The following is a 26021-nucleotide window of genomic DNA, read 5'->3' as shown; positions in this document are numbered from 1 at the left end:
CCAAAACCTTTTGTGTGTTTTATACACACACACACACACACACGCACGTTTAATGTCCATTTAAAAATCGGACAGCAGAGGGGAAGAAGCTGTTCCTGAATCAGACTGTGTGCCTTCAGGCTTCTGTACCTCCTTCCTGACGGTAACAGTGAGAAGAGGGCATGTTCTGGGTGAGACCCTGGGTGAGAACTTTCTGAGACCCTGCTCCTTGAAGATATCTTGGATACTACGGAGGCAAGTAACCAAGATGGACCCGACTAATTTTACAACTTTCTGTAGCTTTTGATGCCGGGCAGCAGCCATCCACCACCCCACCCCAATACCAGACGGTGACGCAGCCAGTCAGAATGCTCTCCACAGTACATCTGTACAGGTTTGTGTCTTAGGTGATAAACCAAATCTCCTCAAACTCCTAACAAAATATAGCCACCACCTTGCCTTCTTTGTAGCTGCATCGATATACAGTATTGGACCAGGTTAGATTCTCAGAGATCTGGACACCCAGGAACTTGAAACTGAGCAACTCATGATCCCTTGTCCTACCCTTTCTGAAGTCCACAATCAGCTCTTTGGTCTTACTGACATTGAGAGCAAAGTTGTTGCTCTGATACCATTCAACTAGCTGGTATATCTCGCTCCTGCATGCCCTTTCTTCTCCGTCAGAGATTCTGCCAACAATGGTTGTATCCGCAGCAAATTTATAGATATCAGAGTTTAATATCTCCACATAGTATACACTCAGAGGCCAGTATTAGATATACCAGCTCATTAATACAAATATGTAATCATGTGGCAGCAAGTCAATGCGTAAAACCATGCAGACATGGTGAACAGTTGTTGCTTAGACCAAACATCAGAATGAAGAAGAAATGTGCTTTAAGCAATTTTGACCGTGGAATAATTGTTGGTTTCAGAAGGGGTGCTTCAGTAACTCAGAAGCTGTTGATCTTCTTGGATTTTCATGCACACAATCTCTAGAGTTCACAGAGAACGGAGCAAAAAATCAAAATCCAGTGAGCAGTAGTTCCGAGGGTTAATGAGAGAGGTCAGAGGAAAATGGCCAGACTGGTTCAAGCTCTCAAGACAGTAAATCGAATAATCACATGTGACAATAGTGGTGTCCAGAACAGCATTTCTAAACATACAACACACCGAACCTTGAAGTGGATGGGCTACAGCAGCAGACCACAGCAGGTTCTGTCTCCTGTACCTAATAAATAGGCCACTGAGTGAAGGTGCACCGAAGTTTCAATGACTATGCATAGATCATAGAGCAGGACTGCTAGTACAGACCCTTTGGCCTACAATGTTGTGCTGACCGATTTAAATTATGGGACACCAGCACTCCATTAGTGAGCTAAGCAAGGAAAAGGTTGGTGGGCACAATAAAACACAGAAGTCCAATTACTCTGCCCAGCTTAGTTCTTTGAGCTTGACTCATGTCATCAGAAATGTGGATCAGTAAATAGCTATTATGATACACTGTTTGTGTTATCCAAGAACAAAAGATTTCAATCATCAATGGTTACTTTAATTTCATTCCTTCGAGAGTTGTTAAAACAATGGACTGATAACAGTTTAAAAAAAATTCAGGGAGCAAATCTACTCTCATGGAGCAGCAATGTTCAATTCTTTCTGTGCTCAATTCATGAGGGACATCTTGTCCAGAGAATGATAAAAGCAAGAGAGATTAGCTATTACAGCTGAAGAGTATGGCTGCATTTAAGGAAAAGCTAGATAAATACATCCGCAGCATCCCTTTCTTTTCTGCTTGATGTGAGATAAATGGAAGAATGCTTATGTGAAATATAGATAGTGATCCAGAGCAGTTTGTTCAGAACAGTAAATTCCAAGCAAATGTAAATAGTGACCACACCTACCCTCACTTACCGGATCAGCAAAACACAAGTCCTAACCATAGGTCTTTAACTTGAACTATTTTTATTCCACAGATGCTGCCCAACATCTTTAATGTTTCCGGCAATTTTTGTAGTGAACACAATAAACTCATGCAATTAAATTTCAAGACCATTTATTAATATGTATATAATTGCATTTAAGGATCATTTATCTTTTTCAGATGTCTCCCAGGAGCGAGGACTTGCCTCCATTCCAAACATATGGGTTGTGGGCCAAGACTAATGTGGGCCTTTCGGGTTATCCACAGGGAAGCAAAGGGGAGATGAGATTGAGATTGTACTCTATATTCACAGGACTTTTCCACCTAATTCCATCTCATGAATCTGAGATATTCACTGGAATTCCAAGCACAGTGGACCCCAGTTAATTGGGACACATCGGGGGCAAACAATTTTGGCTCAATTAGTCATAGTCATACTTTATTGATCCCGGGGGAAACTGGTTTTCATTACAGTTGCATCATAAATAATCAAATAGTAATAAAACCATAAATAATTAAATAGTAATATGTAAATTATGCCAGGAAATAAGTCCAGGACCAGCCTATTAGCTCAGGGTATCTGACCCTCCAAGGGAGGAGTCGTAAAGTTTGATGGCCACAGGCAGGAATGACTTCCTATGACGCTCTGTGCTGCATCTTGGTGGAATGAGTCTCTGGCTGAATGTACTCCTGTGCCCAACCAGTACATTACGTAGTGGATGGGAGACATTGTCCAAGATGGCATGCAACTTGGACAGCATCCTCTTTTCAGACACCACCATCAGAGAGCCCAGTTCCATCCCCACAACATCACTGGCCTTACGAATTAAGGGGCTTCCCCAGTTGGCCAAAGTTTCATGAAAATCTAACATCAAAAAGATTTTTTTTTAAAAAAAAAACCACTATTTAACTGAGTAACAAACTATGTACTTAAATTAAATACAGAACAAATTAGAACACCAATACTATAAAACTGTACATTAGCTCCAAATTGTTTTCGACAGAGGAATTCATCCAGTTTAGGCTGCTGTGTTTTGATTGAGTATAAGTGAACAAAATCAGCGTCGACACCAAGTGTAGATAATGAACTGCCTTCATACAATGCTTTCAATGATTGCATCCCCCAAATCTTCATTTTCATTGTAACATTCAAGATGATTATCGATATCGTCAAAGTTCCTAACTTGTTGGAAGAGTGAAATTGTTTAATTTTCACTCCCAGCCATTTCTGGTATCTCCAAACCTGAATGTTTGAAAACACAGTGAGCAAAACAGTTCTGAATTGCCTTATAACGGACTTCTTGTCAATTATCAGTGACAAAAATCTTTGATTTTTGAACACAAACATACATAACTCTTGCAACTTAACTGTTCACAAAGCACGGTGTGCTGTCTAATGGACACATATGTACATGCAATTGACTCTAGTTAGAAACTGTTTGGCAACCGTCTCCTATCCCAATTAAGCAACATAGTATCCAAATAAATGAAGAGAATCCCAGCTATTTTCTTGATTAAGTTTCCTTCTTCAAGAGTTGTCCTAAATGTGCAGCTGCCCTGATTAACCAATGGCCCGGTTAACTAGAATCCACTGTACTCCTAAAATCCACTAGATTACTCCTAATCTAGCGAGTTACAGGAGTCAACAGAGATTTTTGCAGCAAGAGTTTGAAGACAATCTTGAATCCCGTTGATCTTTTCCCATAACAGGAAATGGAGCACCCATTTATGCAGTTTGCTGTCAGGCATGTACTATAAATGATCCAACAGCCTGTAAAATGCTGAGCAAGCATAATTCAAATCTCAGCTCTGAAGATGTTGCCCTGGGAGATGATACCATACCAATGGATTTAGAGGATTTTGTGAAGACTATGTCGACAATACAGTGCATTCTGGTTAACCAGTCTACCTTTGTTTTATCCAAGTATCAGCAATTGATCGTGTTCATATCTGCATACATCTAAAATGTACCGTTTAGTGTAAAACTCTGCAGCAATGACTGCAATATGGGTTCATTTCCTGTCGCTGTTGGTAAGGAATTTGTACGTTCTCCCTTTGACAACGTGGGTTTCCCTTGGGTACTCCACTCTTCTCCCACATGCACAAGTTAGGATGAGTAAATATTCACAAGTTAGGATTAGTAAATTGTAAGCATGCTATGTCAGAGCCAGAAGCATAGTGAAACATGCAAGCAGCCCCCAGTGCTACCTCAATTTGATGAGTTGGTTGTTGACACAAAACAACACATTTCACTGTATTTTTACAATGTTTTGAAATACATGTGACAAATAAAGCTCACCTTCACAAACAAGGCAAAATCTGCAGATGCTGGAAATCCAATCAACACACAGAAAATACTGGAAGAACTCCCTTCAGCCCAACTTGTCAATGCTGACCGAGTTGCCTACGAAAACTAATGCCAACGTATTAGAAACAAGAAAGGATCTGCAGATACTGAGAAACAAAAGGTGATAGGTGAAACTGACAGGGAGAGGGATGAAGAGCTGGGAAGTTGATTGGTAAAAATAATACAGGGCTGGAGAACAGGGAGTCTGATAGGTAGGGATAGAAGGCCACGGAAGAAAGAAAAGGGGGGGGGGGGAGAACACCAGAGGGAGGCAATGGGCAGGCAAGGAGATAAGGTGAGGGGGAAAAGGGGATGGGAAGTGGTGAAGTGGGGGAGGGATGGGGGCATTACTGGAAGTTCGAGAAATCAACGTTCATCCCACCAGGTTGGAGGCTACCCAAACAGAATACAAGGTGTTCTTCCTCCAACCCAAGTGTGGTCTCATCACGACAGTGGAGAAGGCCATGGATGGATATATCGGAATGGGAATGGGAAGTGGAAGTGGAATTGGAATTAAAATGGGTGGCCACTGGGAGATCCTGCTTTTTCTGGTGGACGGAGTGTAGGTCTCCCAATCTACATCGGGCCTCACCAATATACAAGAGGCCACACCAGGAGCACTGAACACAGTACATGACCCCAACAGACTCACAGGTGAAGTGTCGCCTCACTTGGAAGGACTGTTTAGGGCCCTGAGTGGTAGTAAGAGAGGTGGTGCAGGGGCAGGTGTAGCACTTGTTCTGCTTGCAAGGATAAGTCCCAGGAGGGAGATCAGTAGGGCAGGACGAATGGCAAGGGAGTTGTGTAGAGAGTGATCCTTGTGGAAAGCAGAAGGGGCGGGGAGGGAAAGATCTGCTTGGTGGTGGGATTTCTTTGGAGGTGGTGTAAGTTTCAGAGAATTATTTGCTGGACGTGGAGGCTAGTGGGGGAGGACAAGAGGAACCCTATCCCTGGTAGGGTGACGGGAGGATGGGGTAAGAGCAAACATGCGTGAGATGCAGTTGAGTGCAGCATTGATGGTGGAGGAAGGAAAAGGGAAGACCCTTTCTTTGAAAGAGGAGGATATCTACTTCGATATAGAATGAAAAGCCTCATCCTGACAGCAGATGCGGCGGAGACAGAGGAATTGAGAGAACGAGATGGTGTTTTTACAAGTAACAGGGTGGGAAGAGGTAGAGTCCAGGTAGCTGTAAGAGTCCATGTGTTTATAATAGGCATCAGTAGATAAGTTGCCTCCAGAGATAGAGGCAGTGAGATCAAGAAATGGGAGGGAGGTATCGGAAATGGACCAGGTAAATTTGAGGGCGGGAGAAAATTGACAGCAAAGTGGATGAAGTCAATGAGTTCAGCATGGATGCAGGATGCAGCACCAATACAGTTGTCAACGTAGGGTAGGAAAAGTGTGGGACGGTCACCAGTGTAGGCTTGGAACATAGATTGCTCCATGTAGCCAACAAACAGGCAGGTACAGCTGGGACCCATGCGAGTGCCCATGGCTACATCTTTTGTTTTAAAGGAAGTGGGAGGAGCCAAAGGAGAAATTACTTAGAGTGAGGACAAGTTCCGCTAGGCGGAGGAGAGGGGTGGTGGAGGAGAACTGGTTAGGTCTGTTGTCCAGAAATAAACAGAGAGCTTTGAGGCCTTCCTGGTGGGGGATGGAGGTATATAGGATCTGGACATCCAAAGCGAAAAAAAAAGATGATGGGGGCCAGAGAACCTGAAATTACTGAAAAGATCCAGAGCATGTCAAGCGTCACGGATGGGGGTAGGTAGGAAGGGACTGAACTAGCGGGATAAAACACAGTCAAGGTATGCAGATATGAGTTCAGTGGGGCAGGAACAAGCTCAAACAATGGGTCTACCATGACCAGCGGGTTTGTAGATCTTGGTTAAGAGGTAGAAACACATAAAGCTCAATCTTGCTTTCATGTAAAAAGCACAGCAGCCACTTCTATCACATAAATTCACACAAAGAATAATAGCATAATTACTAAATAATGTTTAAATGTCATTGAGCAATAAAAGTAACATAGCTCAAATTTCTGCCTGTTAAATAGTAAAATGTTTTTTTACATACAAAACCTTCGAATCAAGACCTCAACTTAATACTTAATTTGAAAGTAGGCTCCTCCAACAGCAGAACAACCTTCAACAATCTACTGAACTACAGTAGACAAAGATTTGCTTCCCAATTACTTTTGGATGTAGCTTATGGATTTGGGGCTGCTGATCATGAAAATTACTATGAAATTTCTCTATCACGCATCATTTATTTTTGGAACCCCTCCTATTTGTTATTTCAATTCAGAATTCAAGTGAATTCATACATTACCCACAAGGTAAGCTGAAAAGTTTTATATCTTTTCAGAAAATTTTTATAGGAAGGAGGAGAAGATGGCGGCGCGACGCAGCTTGCAGCGGCCACTCCAGTGGTGATGTCTGTTATTTGTCAAGTAGGGTGCCATGCACAATCCTGATTTGATGGAGACGGATGTGAGAGCACGGAGGAACATCTGGTGAAACTTCTGAAATGCCTGCTTCGCTGCTGCTGCTGCTACTGTGTGGTCCAGAATCTCCGGAGGGGAAGGCCCCGAGTCCTCGGCCTTGCTTGGTGCTCGGCGGCCAGGGTGGGGTCGAAGCGCTCGGCAGAGGATGGTACTCGGAGAGGCTGTGTCGGAGGGGCTGGTCGGAGGCTCGAAGTTTTCGGACGGACTCAGAGTCTGCTGCGATCGGGTGCTTCCAATGGTGCTGCATCGGCGAGTTTGAGGCGCTTGGAGGTTCATGGCAGGGAGAGTTCCTCCCTTCTGCCGCCTGCGTGGGATGATAAGGCCTTCGGGACTTTGAGACTTTTTTTTTTTACTGTGCCCATGGTCTGCTCTTTATCAAGTTATGGTATTGCTTTGCACTGTTATAACTAAATTATAATTATGTGGTTTTGTAAGTTTTAGTCTTGGTTTGTCCTGTGTTTTCTTGTGATATCATTCTGGAGGAACGTTGTATCATTTTTTAATGCATGCATTTCTAAATGACAATAAACGAGGACTGAGTGTCCTCATAATCTAATCTAATCTTAACTAGACAAGTTTTGGATTGCCAGCATGACCCACAACAATGGTGTCTTTTTATTGATCCTTCAGTGTTAAGCCTGAAAGCCAAGTGGCTACACAATGGCAATTTCCACCCTTCAATACCAATCAGCTATACACTACACATGAAAGAAAACTACTGAAACTACTGACTTGTGAAACACATACAGTACAGCAAACACAACTGGAACATCTATGGTGATCTGAAAGTAGTAGCACTGCTCTGGGAATGCAGCTCCGATACACCAGGGACTGTTGTTTCATTTGTAAATGGAATAGCCATGCTAAAGAATCTCATTATATTAAAAAGGACAGTCTACTCTATAAGCAGTTAGTTCTAGGGTAGAAAAGTGTGGCATATAAACCACTCGTAGACCCAACAAATATGTTTCTGCCACCTCTTCATATAAACTGGGGCTTATGAAAAATTTTGTGAAAGCAACGAACAAGGAAGATGAAAGATTTTGATATTTGAGACAGATGGTTTCCCAGAATAACTAGTGACAAGATTAAAGTAGGTATTTTTGTTGGTCAACAAATCAAACATATCATCAATGACCGGCAATTTGAAGAACTTCCAGTGGAATCGCATGGACTTTAAAATAGAATGGTTGGGGGGTGGGAATCATATTAAAGAGACTAGGAGAGAGGAGGTTAGTTCACAACAGGGGGATGGAAACCAGTGCAGAGAGACAGAGGGGTGTAAAATGAGGGCAGAGGGAAAAAGTAGTAAGGTGAAAAGTAAAAGTGGCAGACCGGCAAATCCAGGGCAAAAATCAAAAAGGGCCACTTTTCAACATAACTGTATAAGGGCTAAGAGTGTTGTAAAAGCGAGCCTGAAGACCTGGTGTGTCAATGCAAGGAGTATTCGTAACAAGGTGGATGAATTAAAAGTGCAGATTGTTATTAATGAATATGATATAGTTAGGATCACAGAGACATGGCTCTAGGGTGACCAAGGATGGGAACTCAACATTCAGGGATATTCAATATTCAGGAGGGATAGACATGAAAGAAAAGGAGGTGGGGTAGCATTGCTGGTTAGAGAGCAGATTAACGCAATAGAAAGGAAGGACATTAGCCAGGAGGATGTGGAATCAATATGGGTAGAGCTGCATAACACTAAGAGGCAGAAAACGCTGGTGGGAGTTGTGTACAGGCCACCTAACAGTAGTAGTGAGGTTGGGGATAGTATTAAACAGGAAATTAGAAATGTGTGTAATAAAGGAACAGCAGTTATAATGGGTGACTTCAATCTACATATAGATTGGATAAACCAAATTGGTAAGGGTGCTGAGGAAGAGGACTTCTTGGAATGTATGCGGGATGGTTTTTTGAACCAACATGTCGAGGAACCAACTAGAGAGCAGGCTATTCTAGACTGGGTATTGAGCAACGAGGAAGGGTTAGTTAGCAATCTTGTCATGAGAGGCCCCTTGGGTAAGAGTGGCCATAATATGGTGGAATTCTTCATTAAGATGGAGAGTGACATAGTTAATTCAGAAACAAAGGTTCTGAACTTAAAGAAGGGTAACTTTGAAGGTATGAGACGTGAATTAGCTAAGATAGACTGGCAAATGATACTTAAAGGGTTGACGGTGGATATGCAATGGCAAACATTTAAAGATCGCATCGATGAACTATAACAATTGTTCATCCCAGTTTGGCAAAAGAATAAATCAGGGAAGGTAGTGCACCTGTGGCTGACAAAGGAAATTAGGGATAGTATCAATTCCAAAGAAGAAGCATACAAATTAGCCAGAGAAAGTGACTCACCTGAGGACTGGGAGAAATTCAGAGTTCAGCAGAGGAGGACAAAGGGTTTAATTAGAAAGGGGAAAAAAGATTATGAGAGAAAACTGGCAGGGAACATAAAAACTGACTGTAAAAGCTTTTATAGATATGTGAAAAGAAAAAGATTGGTTAAGACAAATGTAGGTCCCCTACAGACAGAAACAGGTGAATTGATTATGGGGAGCAAGGACATGGCAGACCAATTGAATAACTACTTTGGTTCTGTCTTCACTAAGGAGGACATAAATAATCTTCCGGAAATAGTAGGGGAGAGAGGGTCCAGTGAGTTGGAGGAACTGAGGGAAATACATGTTAGTAGGGAAGTGATGTTAGGTAAATTGAAGGGATTAAAGGCAGATAAATCCCCAGGGCCAGATGGTCTGCATCCCAGAGTGCTTAAGGAAGTAGCCCAAGAAATAGTGGATGCATTAGTGATAATTTTTCAAAACTCTTTAGATTCTGGACTAATTCCTGAGGATTGGAGGGTGGTTAATGTAACCCCACTTTTTAAAAAAGGAGGGAGAGAGAAACCAGGGAATTATAGACCGGTTAGCCTAACATCGGTGGTGGGGAAAAGGCTAGAGTCAGTTATCAAAGATGTCATAACAGCACATTTGGAAAGCGGTGAAATCATCGGACAAAGTCAGCATGGATTTGTGAAAGGAAAATCATGTCTGACGATTCTCATAGAATTTTTTGAGGATGTAACTAGTAGAGTGGATAGGGGAGAACCAGTGGATGTGGTATATTTGGATTTTCAAAAGGCTTTTGACAAGATCCCACACAGGAGATTAGTGTGCAAACTTAAAGCACACGGTATTGGGGGTAAAGTATTGAAGTGGATAGAGAATTGGTTGGCCGACAGGAAGCAAAGCGTGGGAATAAATGGGACCTTTTTAGAAAGGCAGGCAGTGATTAGTGGGGTACCACAAACCTCAGTGCTGGGACCCCAGTTGTTTACAATATATATTAATGACTTAGATGAAGCAATTAAATGCAGAATCTCCAAGTTTGCAGGTGACACGAAGCTGGGTGGCAGTGTTAGCTGTGAGGAGGATGCTAAGAGGATGCAGGGTGACTTGGATAGGTTAGGTGAGTGGGTAAATTCATGGCAGATCCAATTTAATGTGGATAAATGTGAGGTTATCCACTTTAGTGGCAAAAACAGGAAAACAGATTATTATCTGAATAAACACACATAAAAGTTGCTGGTGAACGCAGCAGGCCAGGCAGCATCTCTAGGAAGAGGTGCAGTCGACGTTTCAGGCCGAGACCCTTCATCAGGACTAACTGAAGGAAGAGTGAGTAAGGGATTTGAAAGTGGGAGGGGGAGGGGGAGATCCAAAATGATAGGAGAAGACAGGAGGGGGAGGGATGGAGCCAAGAGCTGGACAGGTGATAGGCAAAAGGGATACGAGAGGATCATGGGACAGGAGGTCCGGGAAGAAAGACAAGGGGGGGGGGACCCAGAGGATGGGCAAGGGGTATATTCAGAGGGACAGAGGGAGAAAAAGGAGAGTGAGAGAAAGAATGTGTGTATAAAAATAAGTAACAGATGGGGTACGAGGGGGAGATGGGGCATTAGTGGAAGTTAGAGAAGTCGATGTTCATGCCATCAGGTTGGAGGTTACCCAGACGGAATATAAGGTGTTGTTCCTCCAACCTGAGTGTGGCTTCATCTTTACAGTAGAGGAGGCCGTGGATAGACATGTCAGAATGGGAATGGGATGTGGAATTAAAATGTGTGGCCACTGGGAGATCCTGCTTTCTCTGGCGGACAGAGCGTAGGTGTTCAGCAAAGCAGTCTCCCAGTCTGTGTCGGGTCTCACCAATATATAAAAGGCCACATTGGGAGCACCGGACGCAGTATATCACCCCAGCTGACTCACAGGTGAAGTGTTGCCTCACCTGGAAGGACTGTTTGGGGCCCTGAATGGTAGTGAGGGAGGAAGTGTAAGGGCATGTGTAGCACTTGTTCCGCTTACACAGATAAGTGCCAGGAGGGAGATCAGTGGGGAGGGATGGGGGGAACGAATGGACAAGGGAGTCGCGTAGGGAGTGATCCCTGCGGAATGCGGGGGGGGGGGGAGGGAAAGATGTGCTTAGTGGTGGGATCCCGTTGGAGGTGGCGGAAGTTACGGAGAATAATATGTTGGACCCGGAGGCTGGTGCGGTGGTAGGTGAGGACCAGGGGAACCCTATTCCTAGTGGGGTGGTGGGAGGATGGAGTGAGAGCAGATGTATGTCAAATGGGGGAGATGTGTTTAAGAGCAGAGTTGATAGTGGAGGAAGGGAAGCTCCTTTCTTTAAAAAAGGAAGACATCTCCCTCGTCCTAGAATGAAAAGCCTCATCCTGAGAGCAGATGCGGCGGAGACGGAGGAATTGCGAGAAGGGGATGGCGTTTTTGCAAGAGACAGGGTGAGAAGAGGAATAGTCCAGATAGCTGTGAGAGTCAGTAGGCTTATAGTAGACATCAGTGGATAAGCTGTCCCCAGAGACAGAAAGATCTAGAAAGGGGAGGGAGGTGTCAGAAATGGACCAGGTAAACTTGAGGGCAGGGTGAAAGTTGGAGGCAAAGTTAATAAAGTCAACGAGCTCTGCATGCGTGCAGGAAGCAGCGTCAATGCAGTCGTCGATGTAGCGAAGGAAAAGTGGGGGACAGATACCAGAATAGAGACGGAACATAGATTGTTCCACAAAGCCAACAAAAAGGCAGGCATAGCTAGGACCCATACGGGTGCCCACAGCTACACCTTTAGTTTGGAGGAAGTGGGAGGAGCCAAAGGAGAAATTATTAAGAGTAAGGACTAATTCCGCTAGACGGAGCAGAGTGGTGGTAGAGGGGAACTGATTAGGTCTGGAATCCAAAAAGAAGCGGAGAGCTTTGAGACCTTCCTGATGGGGGATGGAAGTATATAGGGACTGGACATCCATGGTGAAAATAAAGCGGTGGGGGACAGGGAACTTAAAATCATCGAAAAGTTTAAGAGCATGAGAAGTGTCACGAGCATAGGTCGGAAGGGATTGAACAAGGGGGGATAAAACCGTTTCGAGGTATGCAGAAATGAGTTCGGTGGGGCAGGAGCAAGCTGAGACAATAGGTCTGCCAGGACAGGCAGGTTTGTGGATCTTGGGTAGGAGGTAGAAACGGGAAGTGCGAGGTGTGGGAACTATAAGGTTGGTAGCAGTGGATGGGAGATCCCCTGAGCGGATAAAGTCGGTGATGGTGTGGGAGACAATGGCCTGGTGCTCCTTAGTGGGGTCACGATCGAGGGGTAAATAAGAGGAGGTATCCGCGAGTTGTCGCTGTGCCTCGGCAAGGTAGAGGTCAGTACGCCAGACTACAACAGCACCCCGCTTATCGGCGGGTTTAATAATAAGGTTAGGATTAGTGCGGAGGGAGTGGAGAGCAGAGCGTTCCGAAGGAGTGAGGTTGGAATGGGGACAAGGTGCGGTGAAGTCGAGACGGTTGATGTCCCTTTGGCAGTTAGCGATAAAGAGATCCAGAGCAGGCAGAAGACCAGAGCGGGGTGGTTAGCGATAAAGAGATCCAGAGCAGGCAGAAGACCAGAGCGGGGTGTTGTTATTATCTGAATGGTGGCCAATTGGGAAAAGGGGAGGTGCAACGAGACCTGGGTGTCATTATACACCAGTCATTGAAAGTGGGCATGCAGGTACAGCAGGCGGTGAAAAAGGAGAATGGTTTACTGGCATTCATAGCAAGAGGATTCGAGTACAGGAGCAGGGAGGTACTACTGCAGTTGTACAAGACCTTGGTGAGACCACACCTGGAGTATTGTGTGCAGTTTTGGTCCCCTAATCTGAGGAAAGACATTTTTGCCATAGAGGGAGTACAAAGAAGGTTCACCAGATTGATTCCTGGGATGGCAGGACTTTCATATGATGAAAGACTGGATCAACTAGGCTTACACTCACTGGAATTTAGAAGACTGAGGGGGGATCTTATTGAAACATATAAAATCCTAAAGGGATTGGACAGGCTAGATGCAGGAAGATTGTTCCCGATGTTGGGGAAGTCCAGAACGAGGGGTCACAGTTTGAGGATAAAGGGGAAGCCTTTTAGGACCGAGATTAGGAAAAACTTCTTCACACAGAGAGTGGTGAATCTGTGGAATTCTCTGCCACAGGAAACAGTTGAGGCCAGTTCATTGGCTATATTTAAGAGGGAGTTACATATGGCCTTTGTGGCTAAAGAGATCAGCGGGTATGGAGGGAAGGCTGGTACAGGGTTCTGAGTTGGATGATCAGCCATGATCATACTGAATGGCGGTGCAGGCTCGAAGGGCTGAATGGCCTACTCCTGCACTTATTTTCTAAGTTTCTATGGAAGGCATTCAAGTATGTTGATGAAAATTTTCTTGCCGACTACACAGCACTGAACTACATGAAACTGATTAACAACATGCACAAGCATTCAAAACCATGACGTGCAACATGTCACTGAAGATTCATTTTCTGCATTCCCATTTCAACTTCTTCTTTGCAAATCTTGGCGCTGTCAGTGATAAGCATGGTAAGGTTTCACCAAGACATTACAGTCATGGAGAAATGGTATCAGGGCAACTGGAATCTATCAATGCTGGCTGCTTATTCTTGGACACTTAAGCGAGAAGCCTCAGACACTGAGTACAAATGAAAATCATCAATAAAACATTTTTAGCTTTGTTGAACTATTGCACACCATCAGCACCCGTTATGCAATTAAACACATTATATTTAAGAAAAACATAAATGGGAGAAAATCTGCAGACGCTGAAAATTCAAGCAACACACACACAAAATGCTGTGGAACACAGCAGGCCAGGCAGCATCTATAGGAAGAAGTACAGTCGACGTTTCCGGTCGAGACCCTTCGTCAGGACTAACTGAAAGAAGAGATAGTAAGAGATTTGAAAGTAGGAGGAGGAGGGGGAGACTAGAAATGATAGGAGAAGACAGGAGGGGGAGGGATGAAGCTAAGAGCTGGGAAATTGATTGGCAAAAGGAACACAAGGCAGGAGAAGGGGGAGTATCAAAGGACGGAAGGCCTTGGAAGAAAGAAAGGTGGAGGGGAGCACCAGAGGAAGATGGAGAACAGGCAAGGAGTTATTGAGAGAGGGAAAGAGAGAAGAAAAAAAAATAAAAATTAGGGATGGGGTAAGAAGGGGAGGAGGGGCATTGATGGAAGTTAGAGAAATCAATGTTAATGCCATCAGGTTGGAGGCTACCCAGACGGAATACAAGGTGCTGTTCCTCCAACCTGAGTGTGGCTTCATCTCGACAGTAGAGGCGGCCACAGATTGACATATCGGAATGGGAATGGGACGTAGAATTAAAATCTGTGGCCACTGGGAGATTCTACTTCCTCTGGTGGACAGGGCATAGCTGTTCAGTGAAGCGGTCTCCCAATCTGCGTCGGGTCTCACCAAGATATAGAAGGCCACACCAGGAGCACCGGACACAGTATATCACACCAGCAGACTCACAGGTAAAATGTCGCCTCACCTGGACGGGCTGTCTGGGCCTGAATGGTGGTGAGGGAGGAAGTGTAAGGGCATATGTAGCACTTGTTCCACTTACAAGGATAAGTGCCAGAAGGGAGATCAGTGGGAAGGGATGGGGGGGTGGGGGGAACGAATGGACACGGGAGTTGCGCAGGGAGCGATCCCTGTGGAAAGCAGAAAGAGGGAAAGATGTGCTTGGTGGTCAGATCCTGTTGGAGATGGCGGAAGTTACAGAGAATTATATGTTGGACATGGAGGCTGGTGGGGTAGTAGGTGAGGACAAGAGGAACCCTATCCCTAGTGGGGTGGCGGAAGGATGGGGTGAGAGCAAATGTGCGTGAAATGGGAGAGATGCATTTGAGAGCAGAGATGATGGTGGAGGAAGGGAAGCCCCTTTCTTTAAAAAAGGAAGATATCTCCTTCGTCCTGGAATGAAAAGCCTCATCCTGAGAGCAGATGCGGCAGAGACAGAGGAATTGTGAGAAGGGGATAGCATTTTTTCAAGTAACAGGGTGGGAAAAGGAATAGTCCGGTAGCTGTGAGAGTCCATGGGCTTAAAGTAGACATCAGTAGATAAGCTGTCTCCAGAGGAAGAGACAGAGAGATCAAGGAAGGGGAGGGAGGTGTCAGAAATGGACCAGGTAAATTTGAGGGCAGGGTGGAAGTTGGAGGCAAAGTTGATGAAGTCAACGAGCTCAGCATGTGTGCAGGAAGCAGCACCAATGCAGTCGTCGATGTAGCGAAGGAAAAGTGGGGGACGGATACCAATATAGGCTTGGAACATGGATTGTTTCGCAAAGCCAACAAAAAGTCAGGCATAGCTGGGACCCATACGGGTGCCCATGGCTACACCTTCAGTTTGGAGGAAGTGGAAGGAGCCAAAGGAGAAATTATTAAGAATAAGGACCAATTCCACTAGACGGAGGAGAGTGGTGGTAGAGGGGAACCGATTGGGTCTGGAATCCAAAAAGAAGCGGACAGCTTTGAGACCTTCCTGGTGGGGGATGGAGGTATATAGGGACCGGACATCCACGGTGAAAGTAAGACGATGGGGGCCAGGGAACTTGAAACCATTAAAAAAAATCCAGAGCATGAGAAGTGTCACGAACACAGGTAGGAAAGGATTGAACAAGGGGGATAAAACAGTGTCAATGTATGCAGAAATGAGTTCAGTGGGGCAGGAGCAAGCTGAAACAATGGGTCTACCCGGCCAATGTTTTGCCGATCCCTTTTGCCAATCAACCTCCCAGCTCTTAGCTTCATCCCTCCCCTCCTGTCTTCTCCTATCATTTCGGGTCTTCCCCCTCCCCCTCTCAAACCTCTTACTATCTCTTTTTTCTGTTAGTCCTGACGAAGGGTCTCGACCCGAAACGTCGACTGTACTTCTTCCTATAGATGCTGCCTGGCCTGCTGCATTCCACCAGCATTTTCTGTGTGTTGCGTATATTCAAAAAAAGTTAACTTCTTGTTTCTCCAAATTCCTATGTGATATAAGTAGTCTGGAATTATATTTGTGTTCAGCAGGAAACACCACTTTTCAAAAAAATTGCTGTTCAGTGCTATCAGACTAAACAAGCACTCAGGTCACTGACTCAATGCCAGATGAGAAGTGCCACCCTATAATATACACACTTGTTGCAGGGTTGATAATGTTTTTGTTCCACAAGCACAGCTGTCAATTTTCCTTTTTCTATTTTTAAAAATGTGGCCACTTAATATCCATTGCCAGTTTGAAGAAGCAAATCTTCTCATTTCCTTGTGATCCTCCTCCCCCTCAGTCACCTCATTTCAAGCTGAAAGATGAGATCCCCACACCCACCACTCCACCCCCTATGGCTTTTCTCTGAATCACAAAATCTGCAGGTTAAAGCAGAGCCTGAATATGACAGCCGCATTTCTGGAATTTACCTCCCACACTATCAAGCATGTTCTTAACATATTCAAGCTGGCACTAAATCATCCTCTACATTTTTTTGTTTAAATTCAGGCCACATCAGATGTATTCTGCTTTATTCTCATTGAAGGCTATTTAAAAGGCATCTATGATTCTACTATCTTTGTATGAAGTATCAGTAAAATTCAAAATAGGTTATAAAAGAACATGCTGGTTATACACAACAACCTCACTGTGAAGAGAGATAGCAGTTTTATGTTTTGGGTATATGTAATGTTCAGTATATTAACCTACTTTCTTTTTCAGCTGATCAAACCACTTGTGAGGTTCTACCTGTCCAAATGTTCAACATTTGACTGCTATAATGTCTATAGGACAAAAATGATTTTTATATCGGGCAAATTAAAAACTTCTGTGAATCAGTGATTTATTCAGTAAAGTTCTTGGATTTCTTTCAAAAAACAAATTTCATTACTTGGCTTAAAGCTGTTGATTGCAAGGCAAGAAAATGAGCTTCTGTAATTTTTTGGCAGATCCTGAATTTTTAATTTAGAAGAACGTTCTAAGGCACACAACTTGAATGTTAAGTGTAATTTGACAATAAATCACACAAGCAGTAGGTATACATCCTCTTTTGGGCTATATACAATGTGAAATGATGCAGAGATGCTGAACAGTGCTTCTGAAAGAGTTCAGTATTCACTCATCAAAATGGTAAAAAGGGATATTTTTTTTTAATTTTATTTTTATTTGGATAAGGAATTCACAAATATCATGCACTTTTTTCGCACATATAACCTTTTCCATTTTTTTATATGTATAAAACTACAATTATTTATACATTCTTAAGTACACATTGAGATGATATCAAAGGAAAATAAACATTTAAATAGATAATTATGTACTGTGGTAAATCTAACCTATTAGGCTAAGTAATGAAATTAGTTGTTAAGAAAAATGGTAATAAGTTTCCACACAACCCTTCTGGACCATTTCCACTGTCCAAAATGTTGTATACAAGCCTATATACCAACCATTGTAGGTGTTTATATCCTAATTTGTCATGATCAAGTGTAAAAAGGGATATCTTATCAATGAAATCATAATCTACGCATCCAACGAGAGGAACACCATCTGAAATAGTCAGCCACTGGAAATTTCTTTCAGCAGATTGAGAAATTAATTCAATGAACTGGTTTAATAGAGGAAGGGTCTTACAAAGTCTTCCAAGGGAAAACCAGAATGGACAACTGGGTATCTTGTCAGCAAAACAAACATCTTGGAAAATGATTCTAAACATAGAAAGGGGAAGGGGTAAAAACACAAGACCAAACGTCATATGCTCTACAGCTTGACTGAGTTCACAATATGATGTTAATAATTTACTCCAGTTCCAAGATAACACAGTAAGGACATGCTTACGAAGGTCTTCCTCATAGCCAGATCTAAATAATTGCTTCTTCATGTTGCTCAACATGTTAAAACTGTAGGAGTGTAAATGCACAATTAATAGGTGCATCTCACTGGGAGGGATCAAAAGGCATCCCTCAACTCTGTGATATAAATAACTAAAAAAACTCCCAGCTACTTGGTTAAGAGCACTCCCCATGCTTCACTGATTTATAAGGGTGAGTGGCATTTCATGCACTTGTGCATTCTAATGCCACAATATGAACTGATAAATGAAAAAATAATTTACTTTAATACATTTTAAAAATAGAAGATTTACAAGTTTCAATAAGTAATCAATCAACACAAGTTTCTGCATTCCATTCTCCAGAAAATCAGATTTCTTCTACAATGCATTGCAAATACTGCTGTGCAGTAACAATGAAAGATTCAAGATTGTTTAATGTCATTTCCAATGCACAAAGGTAAAGGAGAATAAAATAATTGTTACTCTGGACCTGATGCAGCACAAAATAAATAAGAATACAATAAAATACAATATAAATACATAAAATTACTTATATACAAAGATTGACTGTATGTTAATAAAGTTACACTTGGCACTGGAGTGTCTGTAATTAAGGTGCCTCTAACAGGAAATAAGGTAGTGGTGATTGGGATGTGGAGGGGTGGGTTAGTAGGCGGAGGAGTTTGTGGAAAGGAGCCTGTTTGTGGAAAGTAACAAAAGAGTAAAAGGTTCAAATCGTACTGTTCCCATTAACTGTCATTTCAAATATTAGCACTTGCCTTGAGCAAAGACAGGAACAATGTATGGTATAATTTTAATAAAGGGAAATAAACTGATTAAATAAGTGATATAAAAGTGTCAGAACAGTCAACAGCATATCTGTGAAAAGTAATCAAGTCAGAAGTCCTACTGACATTGAATATTCCATGCCAACAAATTAGATCTGCAAAGCAATGGCAGATTTCGATCATGCTTTAAGAACAAATTGATCAACTTGGGAAATAGTATATATAACAGCGAAGGTTATTTGACTACTTGGAACATGTCAGAATGGAATTCTTCTGCAGCAGCGAATCTGCTCTGGGATATACTACAAAGTAAACTTGACAAATAAATCGAGGTACAGTACCATGATTAAAGGTTCAGTTCTGCATCACCTTGTGAATCATAGTTGCAAATTTTAAATTTGTACCTGCAGTTACCAAGGCCTGCACCCAGACTTATCTGCAAAAGGGTTAAGCTAACCTTGCTCAAAATAATCCAATTGCAGCTAACAATGATGTCATTCATTCTGCATTATCTAAAGAACTGACTGGAACAAAAGTAGCATGTATGCACACCTATACTGTTTGGAATGACTTGAAACTATTTCTTAACCTCCAGACTGAAACAACATTCCATAAGTGCAGAGGTGGTTGAGAGACTGAGCTACAGCAATGAGATTAATACGTAACACTGGGTTTCTTTGTGAAACCATTTTAGTCCAGTACTTCCAATGCTTGGCACTGAATGCTGGTCTAAAACAACAGCACTGAATGCTGGTCTAAAACAATAGCACATTAATAATATGAACTTGATGTACATTTTCCAGGAATCCTTGTAGATATATGCATAATAGTGGCATATCCGAACTGTTAAATGAAACCTCTACATGAAGAATCTTATCCTAAAGGCATAAAAGGTGCAGAAGAATAAAAACAGCACCTGCTGACAAAAGCAGTGACACTAATGGTATTAGTAACTGACCGGTGTGATCTGCTAGGACTAAACCATTCATTCAACACAAAAATGGGAATAACTAAAGGCAGCAATGTAACACAAAACCAATTCTGGCTGCATAGGTCAATAAAAATTACTTCAAATTTGACTTTTTAATTCCAAAAATGTAGTCATATATCCTACCTGCCAAGTAGATAATCATTTACAAAGGCTAAATGATAAACAACAGGGAACTAAAACTCACCCTTCCGAGGCATTTCTTGCAGAGGAATGCAGTCTCCACCACCACCATCATAAGGCAAGTACGGATCAGAAGGCATATCCATGAGAAAGCAATGAAGCTAAAAGTGTACGGCACTGAAAGTCTATCGCATTATCCTCTCAGTCTGCAGTCAGAGCTGCCATGTTAGCTCAGAAAAACAGGCTGTGTGTGTGCAGCAGCTCGGAATCTGCTATGGCCTATGATGTAAGCAACAGGAAATTGCTCCTGTCATGTTGCTACTGGTTACCAGTCCGCTGATCCCAGAAGCCTAGCAGCAGTGTTAATGCATTGTCATCTAATTTTTTTTTTGAAGGTGACAGTACTCATTTGACAGATTACATTACCCAAAATTTAGGTGAACTTTTAATCGACTCCGACATCATAAAGAAATTAAGAAATTCACAATAAAATTTTGTTCTGCCAAGATCTTCATTATGGTGCTCATCTTTGAGAACAAGGGAAAGGCGTTAGTGAAGTGAGGAAAGCAAGAGACAAATAATAAGTGTCTCAGTGTCACAGGTTTCTTTACTAATGAATGAATGCAAAATCAATTTTAAGGGTACATAACAAAATCCAAAATGAATGGTAGATTGATTTAGTGACAACTGATTGGTTGAGACAGTATAACTGAGCACCTCATCAAAAAAAAGACTTAATGAACAACTGAGAGATGGTCAAATCCTAAGAACGCACATCAATGGTGCATTCTTGAGTGAGCAGAGTGAAACCCTTGAGCAGAGCAAAGTGGAGCCTCCCACCTTTAGAAGAAGACTGCAAGTTACAAAGGGAAAGAGGGATAACACAACATTAAACCATAATGAGAAACTGTAAACCCGAGTACTGGGAATTTGGAAGCTAATCTGTCAATGAGAACAGCAGGGGAAGTGGAGTGAGGGAAAATAGATGAAATTGGATACTGGAAGGGGACAGAAAAATATTCTGGCAATGGAGAACGGTAAAACGCTCAAGTGAAGGAGAATGCTCAATATTCGAAAAGTCAAGTTCAGGGAGTTGATGGGAAGGGAGTGGTAATTGAAAAGGGTGACAAAGATAGGAGTTCAAAAAAGACACTCCACATTATGTAAAACAGCAGAAAGATTACTAACAATCTACTGTATACAGTCAATTCAATACACTGATGCAAGAAGGAAAGAAATTCATGAAACCCCAAAAGACCTTGGACAGAAAAAGACATTATACACCCAATACATTATAGAAAAAAATCTGCACCTAGATAAAACCAAAATTAAAACAGAAAATGCAAGTTAATCTGAGCAGGTTCAGATATTATCTGTGGAGAGCACACAAGAGAAGAGTTCACATTTCAAGTCACTAATCTTTCATCAGAGCCGCAAGGCTGTTCACCTAAAATGATAACGCAGATCTTCTCTCACATTTAACTGTTTGTTCACTCACTGCCAAACTTGGCGTTTTTTTTGTCATTCCTGATTGTCCTGAAACTGAGGAAATAGTTAAGAGACAACCATATCAGCGATTCTAAAGTGACATAAAGGCCAGATTGGTTAAGGATGGCAGAGTTCCTATTGAGAATGCTCTAAATACAATAGCTGGATTTTTTACAACAATCTTGTTTTTCCAAAACTACCATGGCTGAGACTAGCATTTCACTAATCCCAGTTTATTATTTAACTCCATGAATTTAAAGTTCCCCAGATGCATTGGTGGATTTCAAACTCATGCTCCTGAATCAACCAAACAAGTTGCTGGCCTTAATTTGATGGTTTCATCACTGCAATACATTAAACCTAGCTCAATCTTACTGTAAACCTGACTAGTAAACACAAGGGATTCTGCAAATGCTGGAAAGCCAGTATAACACATACAAAATGCTGGCAGCATCTACGTAAAGGAATAAAGAGTTGACATTTCGGGTCAAGACACTAATGACTCGTTATTCTGTGACAAAATCAGATGGGGAGATCTTAAATTGATTTTTTGCATCTGTATTTTCTCTAGAGATGGACACAGAGTCTACAGAAGTGAGGCAAAACAGCAGTGAGGTCACGGCCCCTATAGAGATTACAAAGGAGGTACTTGCTGTCTTGAGGAAAATCAGGGTAGATAAATCCCCAGAGATTGTGGGAGGCCAATGCAGAAATTGCAGGGGCCTATATGAGACACTTACAACATCCCTAGCCATGGGAGAGGTGCCAGACACTATGCTTAAGAAAGGCTCTAAAAATAAACAACAAAATTATCAACTGGTGAGCATGACAACAGTGATGGGTAAGTTATTGTAAGGTATTCTAAGGGTAGACTGGAACTATTAGGGATAGTCAACATGACTTTGTGAGTGGTAGATCATGTCTAACCAATCTTTTGGAATTTTTTGAGAAAGTTACAGGAAAGTTGATGAAGGCAAGGCAATGGATGTTGTCTACATGGACTTCAGCAAGGCATTTATCCACTTAGGTCTTTTGACAAGGTCTTGCATGGGAGGTTGGTCGAAGAGGTTCAGTGGCTTGGCATTCAGGATCAGGTAGCAAGCTGGATTATGGGGGAAGCCAGAGAGTGGTAGTAGACAGTCGCCTCTCTGACTGGAAGCCTGTGATTATTGGAGGGCCTCAGGGATTGGTGTTTGTCATTCATAATGAATTTACTTTATTGAATTGATTTGACTTTATTTCTTACATCCTTAACGTACATAAGTAAAAATCTTTACATTACATCTCCATCTAAATGTGCAATCATAGTAATTTATAATAATTTACAATAGAACAGTCAATGTAATATAGAGTACACTCAAATCAGCGTGAGTTCATCAGTCTGATGGCCTGGTGGAAGCAGCTGTCCCGGAGCCTGTTGGTTCTGGCTTTTCTGCTGTGGTACCGCTTCCCAGATGGTAGCAGCTGGAATAGATTGCGGTTGGAATGACTTGGGTCGCCAATGATCCTACAAGCCCTTTTTACACACCTGATCTTGTAAATGTCCTGAATCATGGGAAGTTCACAACTACAGATGCACTGGGCTGTCCGCACTACTCTCTGCAGAGTCCTCAACCCCCACACAGCTGCTGTGTACAGAGCACATGAGGTCCTCGATAATGTGGATGCCGAGGAACTTGAAGCTGTTTACCCCCTCAACCCCAGATCCATTGATGCATATCAATGATCTCTACAATAATGTGGTTAATTGGATCAGCTAATCTGCAGATGAGAACAAGATTGGAGGTACAGTAGACACCAAGGCTATCAGAGCTTGCAGTGAGATCTGGACCAACTGGAAAAATGGACTGAAAAATTACAGATTTAATGCAGACAAGTGTGAGGTGTTACACTTTGGGAGAACAAACCAGGGCAAGTCTCACATGGTGAGCAGTAAAGCATTGAGGAGTGCAGTACAACAGAGGGATCTGGAAATACAGGGAAAAGTGACAAGGATATTGACATGGGGAAAGGTTAAATAGGTTCAGATTTTAGTTCCTGGAGTCCAGGAGAATGAGAGGTGATTTGATAGAGGTATACAAAATTTTGAGGAATATAGATAGGATAAATGCAAACAGGCTTTTTTCATTGAGGATGGGTGAGATTAGAAATATAGATAATGGGTTAAGGGTGAAAAGTAAACTGTTTAAGAAAAAGGAGGAACTTTTTCACTCAGAGAGTGGTAAGAATAGAACGAGCTTAAAGCATAAGTAGTGGATTAGTGTTTGATTTCAACATTTAAGAGAAATTTGGATAGATACATGGATGGGAAGGCTATGGACTGGGTACAAGATAATGGGACTGGGCAGATTAATAGTTCAGCATGGACTAGACAGGCTGAAGGGCCTGTTTCTATGCTGTAGTGTTCTATGACTTTATGACGTGTGTCAAGCTTTATTATAAATATACAAATCAGCCCAAAGAATATCAAAATGCTTAGGAGCAATAAATCTTTTACAGCACCACATACAATCATGATAACACTTTTCAGTACCAGACACCAGGGTTCAATTCCTGTCACTGCCTCTAAGGAGTTTGTACCTTCTCCAAGAGTTTCCTCCAGGTGCTCCGGTTTCCTCCCATTGTCCAAAGACATACCAGTTGGTAGGTTAATTGGGCATTGCAACTTGTCCCATGATTGGGCTAAATTTGGGGGATTGCTGGGCGGCACAGCTCGAAGAGCCTAATCCACGCTGCATCTCAATAAATTACCTTTTTTTTTTAGTACTTTAGAAAGCAAAATAACAGGAATGTAAAATATCAAGCGGGAGGAGAAGATGGGGGCGCGCCTGTGTCTGCGCAGCTCTCCGGTGAAAAATGATGTCGTATCTGTTAAATAGGGGCCGTGGACAATTCTGATTTGATGGAGAATGGACATGAAAGCACAGAGGAACATCTGGAGGGATTTCTGAAACGCCCGTTCACTGCTGTCGTTACTGTGTGGTCAGGAACTTTCGGAGGGTAGGCGTCAAAATCCCCAGCCTTGCCTGCTTTTGGCTTCCGAGAAGGAGGTCGAATTGTTCAGATAGAGATGGCGCTCAGTACTCGGTGTCAGAGAGCTGATCAGAGCTCGAAGTTTTCGGATGACTCAGAGTCGGATTGTGGTGGGCATGGCAGGGAGAGTTTTTCTTCCCTCTCCCGTCTACGTGAGATGTGGGGCAGTTGAGAGACTTTGAACTTTACTGTGCTCACGGACTTCCTCATCAAGTTATGGTATTGTTACACTGTTTGTAACTATATGTTTTAATTATGTGGTTTTGTCAATTTTTTCGTTCTTGGTCTGTCCTGTGTTTTGTGATATCACACCGGAGGAAACAATGTATCATTTCTTAATGCATGCACTACTAAATGACAATAAAGGAGGACTACGTGTCTTCATAATCATAATTCTTCTGAGCAAACTCCCAATGCAAAATAAACACCATGATCATACAGGGTAAACAGCTGTGACCAACAATCAATGTCCAAAATGTCTCAACACAAAGACAAGCATGTAAGGCAATTATCCAGATAAAACCACACCTAGTACTGTAATCACCAAGTTTATAATGACCTCCCTTTCAATCAACAGCTTGGGCATGCAAGGGAGGGGCAAGAAACCTCAGCCATTTATGATGACTGGATGAAGGAGGTAGTTATTTCATTTTTATTTCGAGTTTGAAACTCTGCCCTAATGAACTGTACTGTGTTGGGGCATACACTTGTGTTGAGAGGGAGGAAAAATACTGCTCAATTTTGTCCTGCAGCTCTTCCAGGTGGTTTTCAATAAGACTTGAGACTTTGATATTCTTCCTCACTCTCAAACCTGAGCAGCAGTGGAAACACTTCAAGATTTCCTTTTCAGGAGATTGGTGTGCTCTTTGTCCAGTTTTCTTTTAAAAAACACTTTTGAGTGAACTGGTCTGTTTTTATTAAAGTTAACAATTTTTGTGGCATTATCCAGCACTTTTTTCGTTTCATCTTCAAGAGTTTTTGACATCAGCACCTCTATGTGAAGAAAGCAGTATATTGTGACAACATCAGGATTTTCTTCCTTTTTTTTTACAAAAAGCAAGAGAAACGAAACCTCTCATGAAGTCAACCATTGATGGGGCACCACTAGTACACATGCCAACACAGTTCCTCCCAGGCACACTTTTTGTTTCCAGATATGAAGACAAAACATTAACCATATCTGGCCTTTGCTTAAACAACAGGAATTCTGCAGATGCTGGAAATTCAAGCAACACACATCAAAGTTGCTGGTGAACGCAGCAGGCCAAGCAGCATCTGTAGGAAGAGGTATAGTCGACGTTTCAGGCTGAGACCCTTCGTCAGGACTAACTGAAGGAAGAGTGAGTAAGGGATTTGAAAGTTGAAGGGGGAGGGGGAGATCCAAAATGATAGGAGAAGACAGAAGGGGGAGGGATGGAGCCAAGAGCAGGACAGGTGATTGGCAAAAGGGGATACGAGAGGATCATGGGACAGGAGGTCCGGGAAGAAAGACGGGGGGGGGGGGGGGGACCCAGAGGATGGGCAAGAGGTATATTCAGAGGGACAGAGGGAGAAAAAGGAGAGTGAGAGAAAGAATGTGTGCATAAAAATAAGTAACAGATGGGGTATGAGGGGGAGGTGGGGCCTAGCGGAAGCTAGAGAAGTCGATGTTCATGCCA

General features: G+C 42.6%; 1 protein-coding gene across 7 annotated transcripts in view; it reads right to left on the bottom strand.

Moving 5' to 3' along the window:
- clcn3 (chloride channel 3) overlaps positions 1-26021 on the bottom strand; it is a 238113-nt gene that overhangs the window by 136995 nt on the left and 75097 nt on the right. For 2 of the 7 annotated variants that reach the window (XM_072257642.1, XM_072257645.1), the window contains exon 1: positions 19907-20132. The exons of the other annotated variants lie outside the window; for them this stretch is intronic. In XM_072257642.1, coding sequence (XP_072113743.1) covers positions 19907-19988 — 82 coding nt within the window. In that variant the 5' untranslated portion in view covers positions 19989-20132. Of the gene's footprint in view, positions 1-19906; positions 20133-26021 lie in introns of those variants that run through there. 7 annotated transcript variants of the gene reach the window in all.

Source organism: Mobula birostris, chromosome 5 (assembly GCF_030028105.1).
Source record: "Mobula birostris isolate sMobBir1 chromosome 5, sMobBir1.hap1, whole genome shotgun sequence".
Lineage (NCBI taxonomy): Eukaryota > Metazoa > Chordata > Chondrichthyes > Myliobatiformes > Myliobatidae > Mobula > Mobula birostris.
This window is presented reverse-complemented; position numbering and strand designations above follow the sequence as displayed.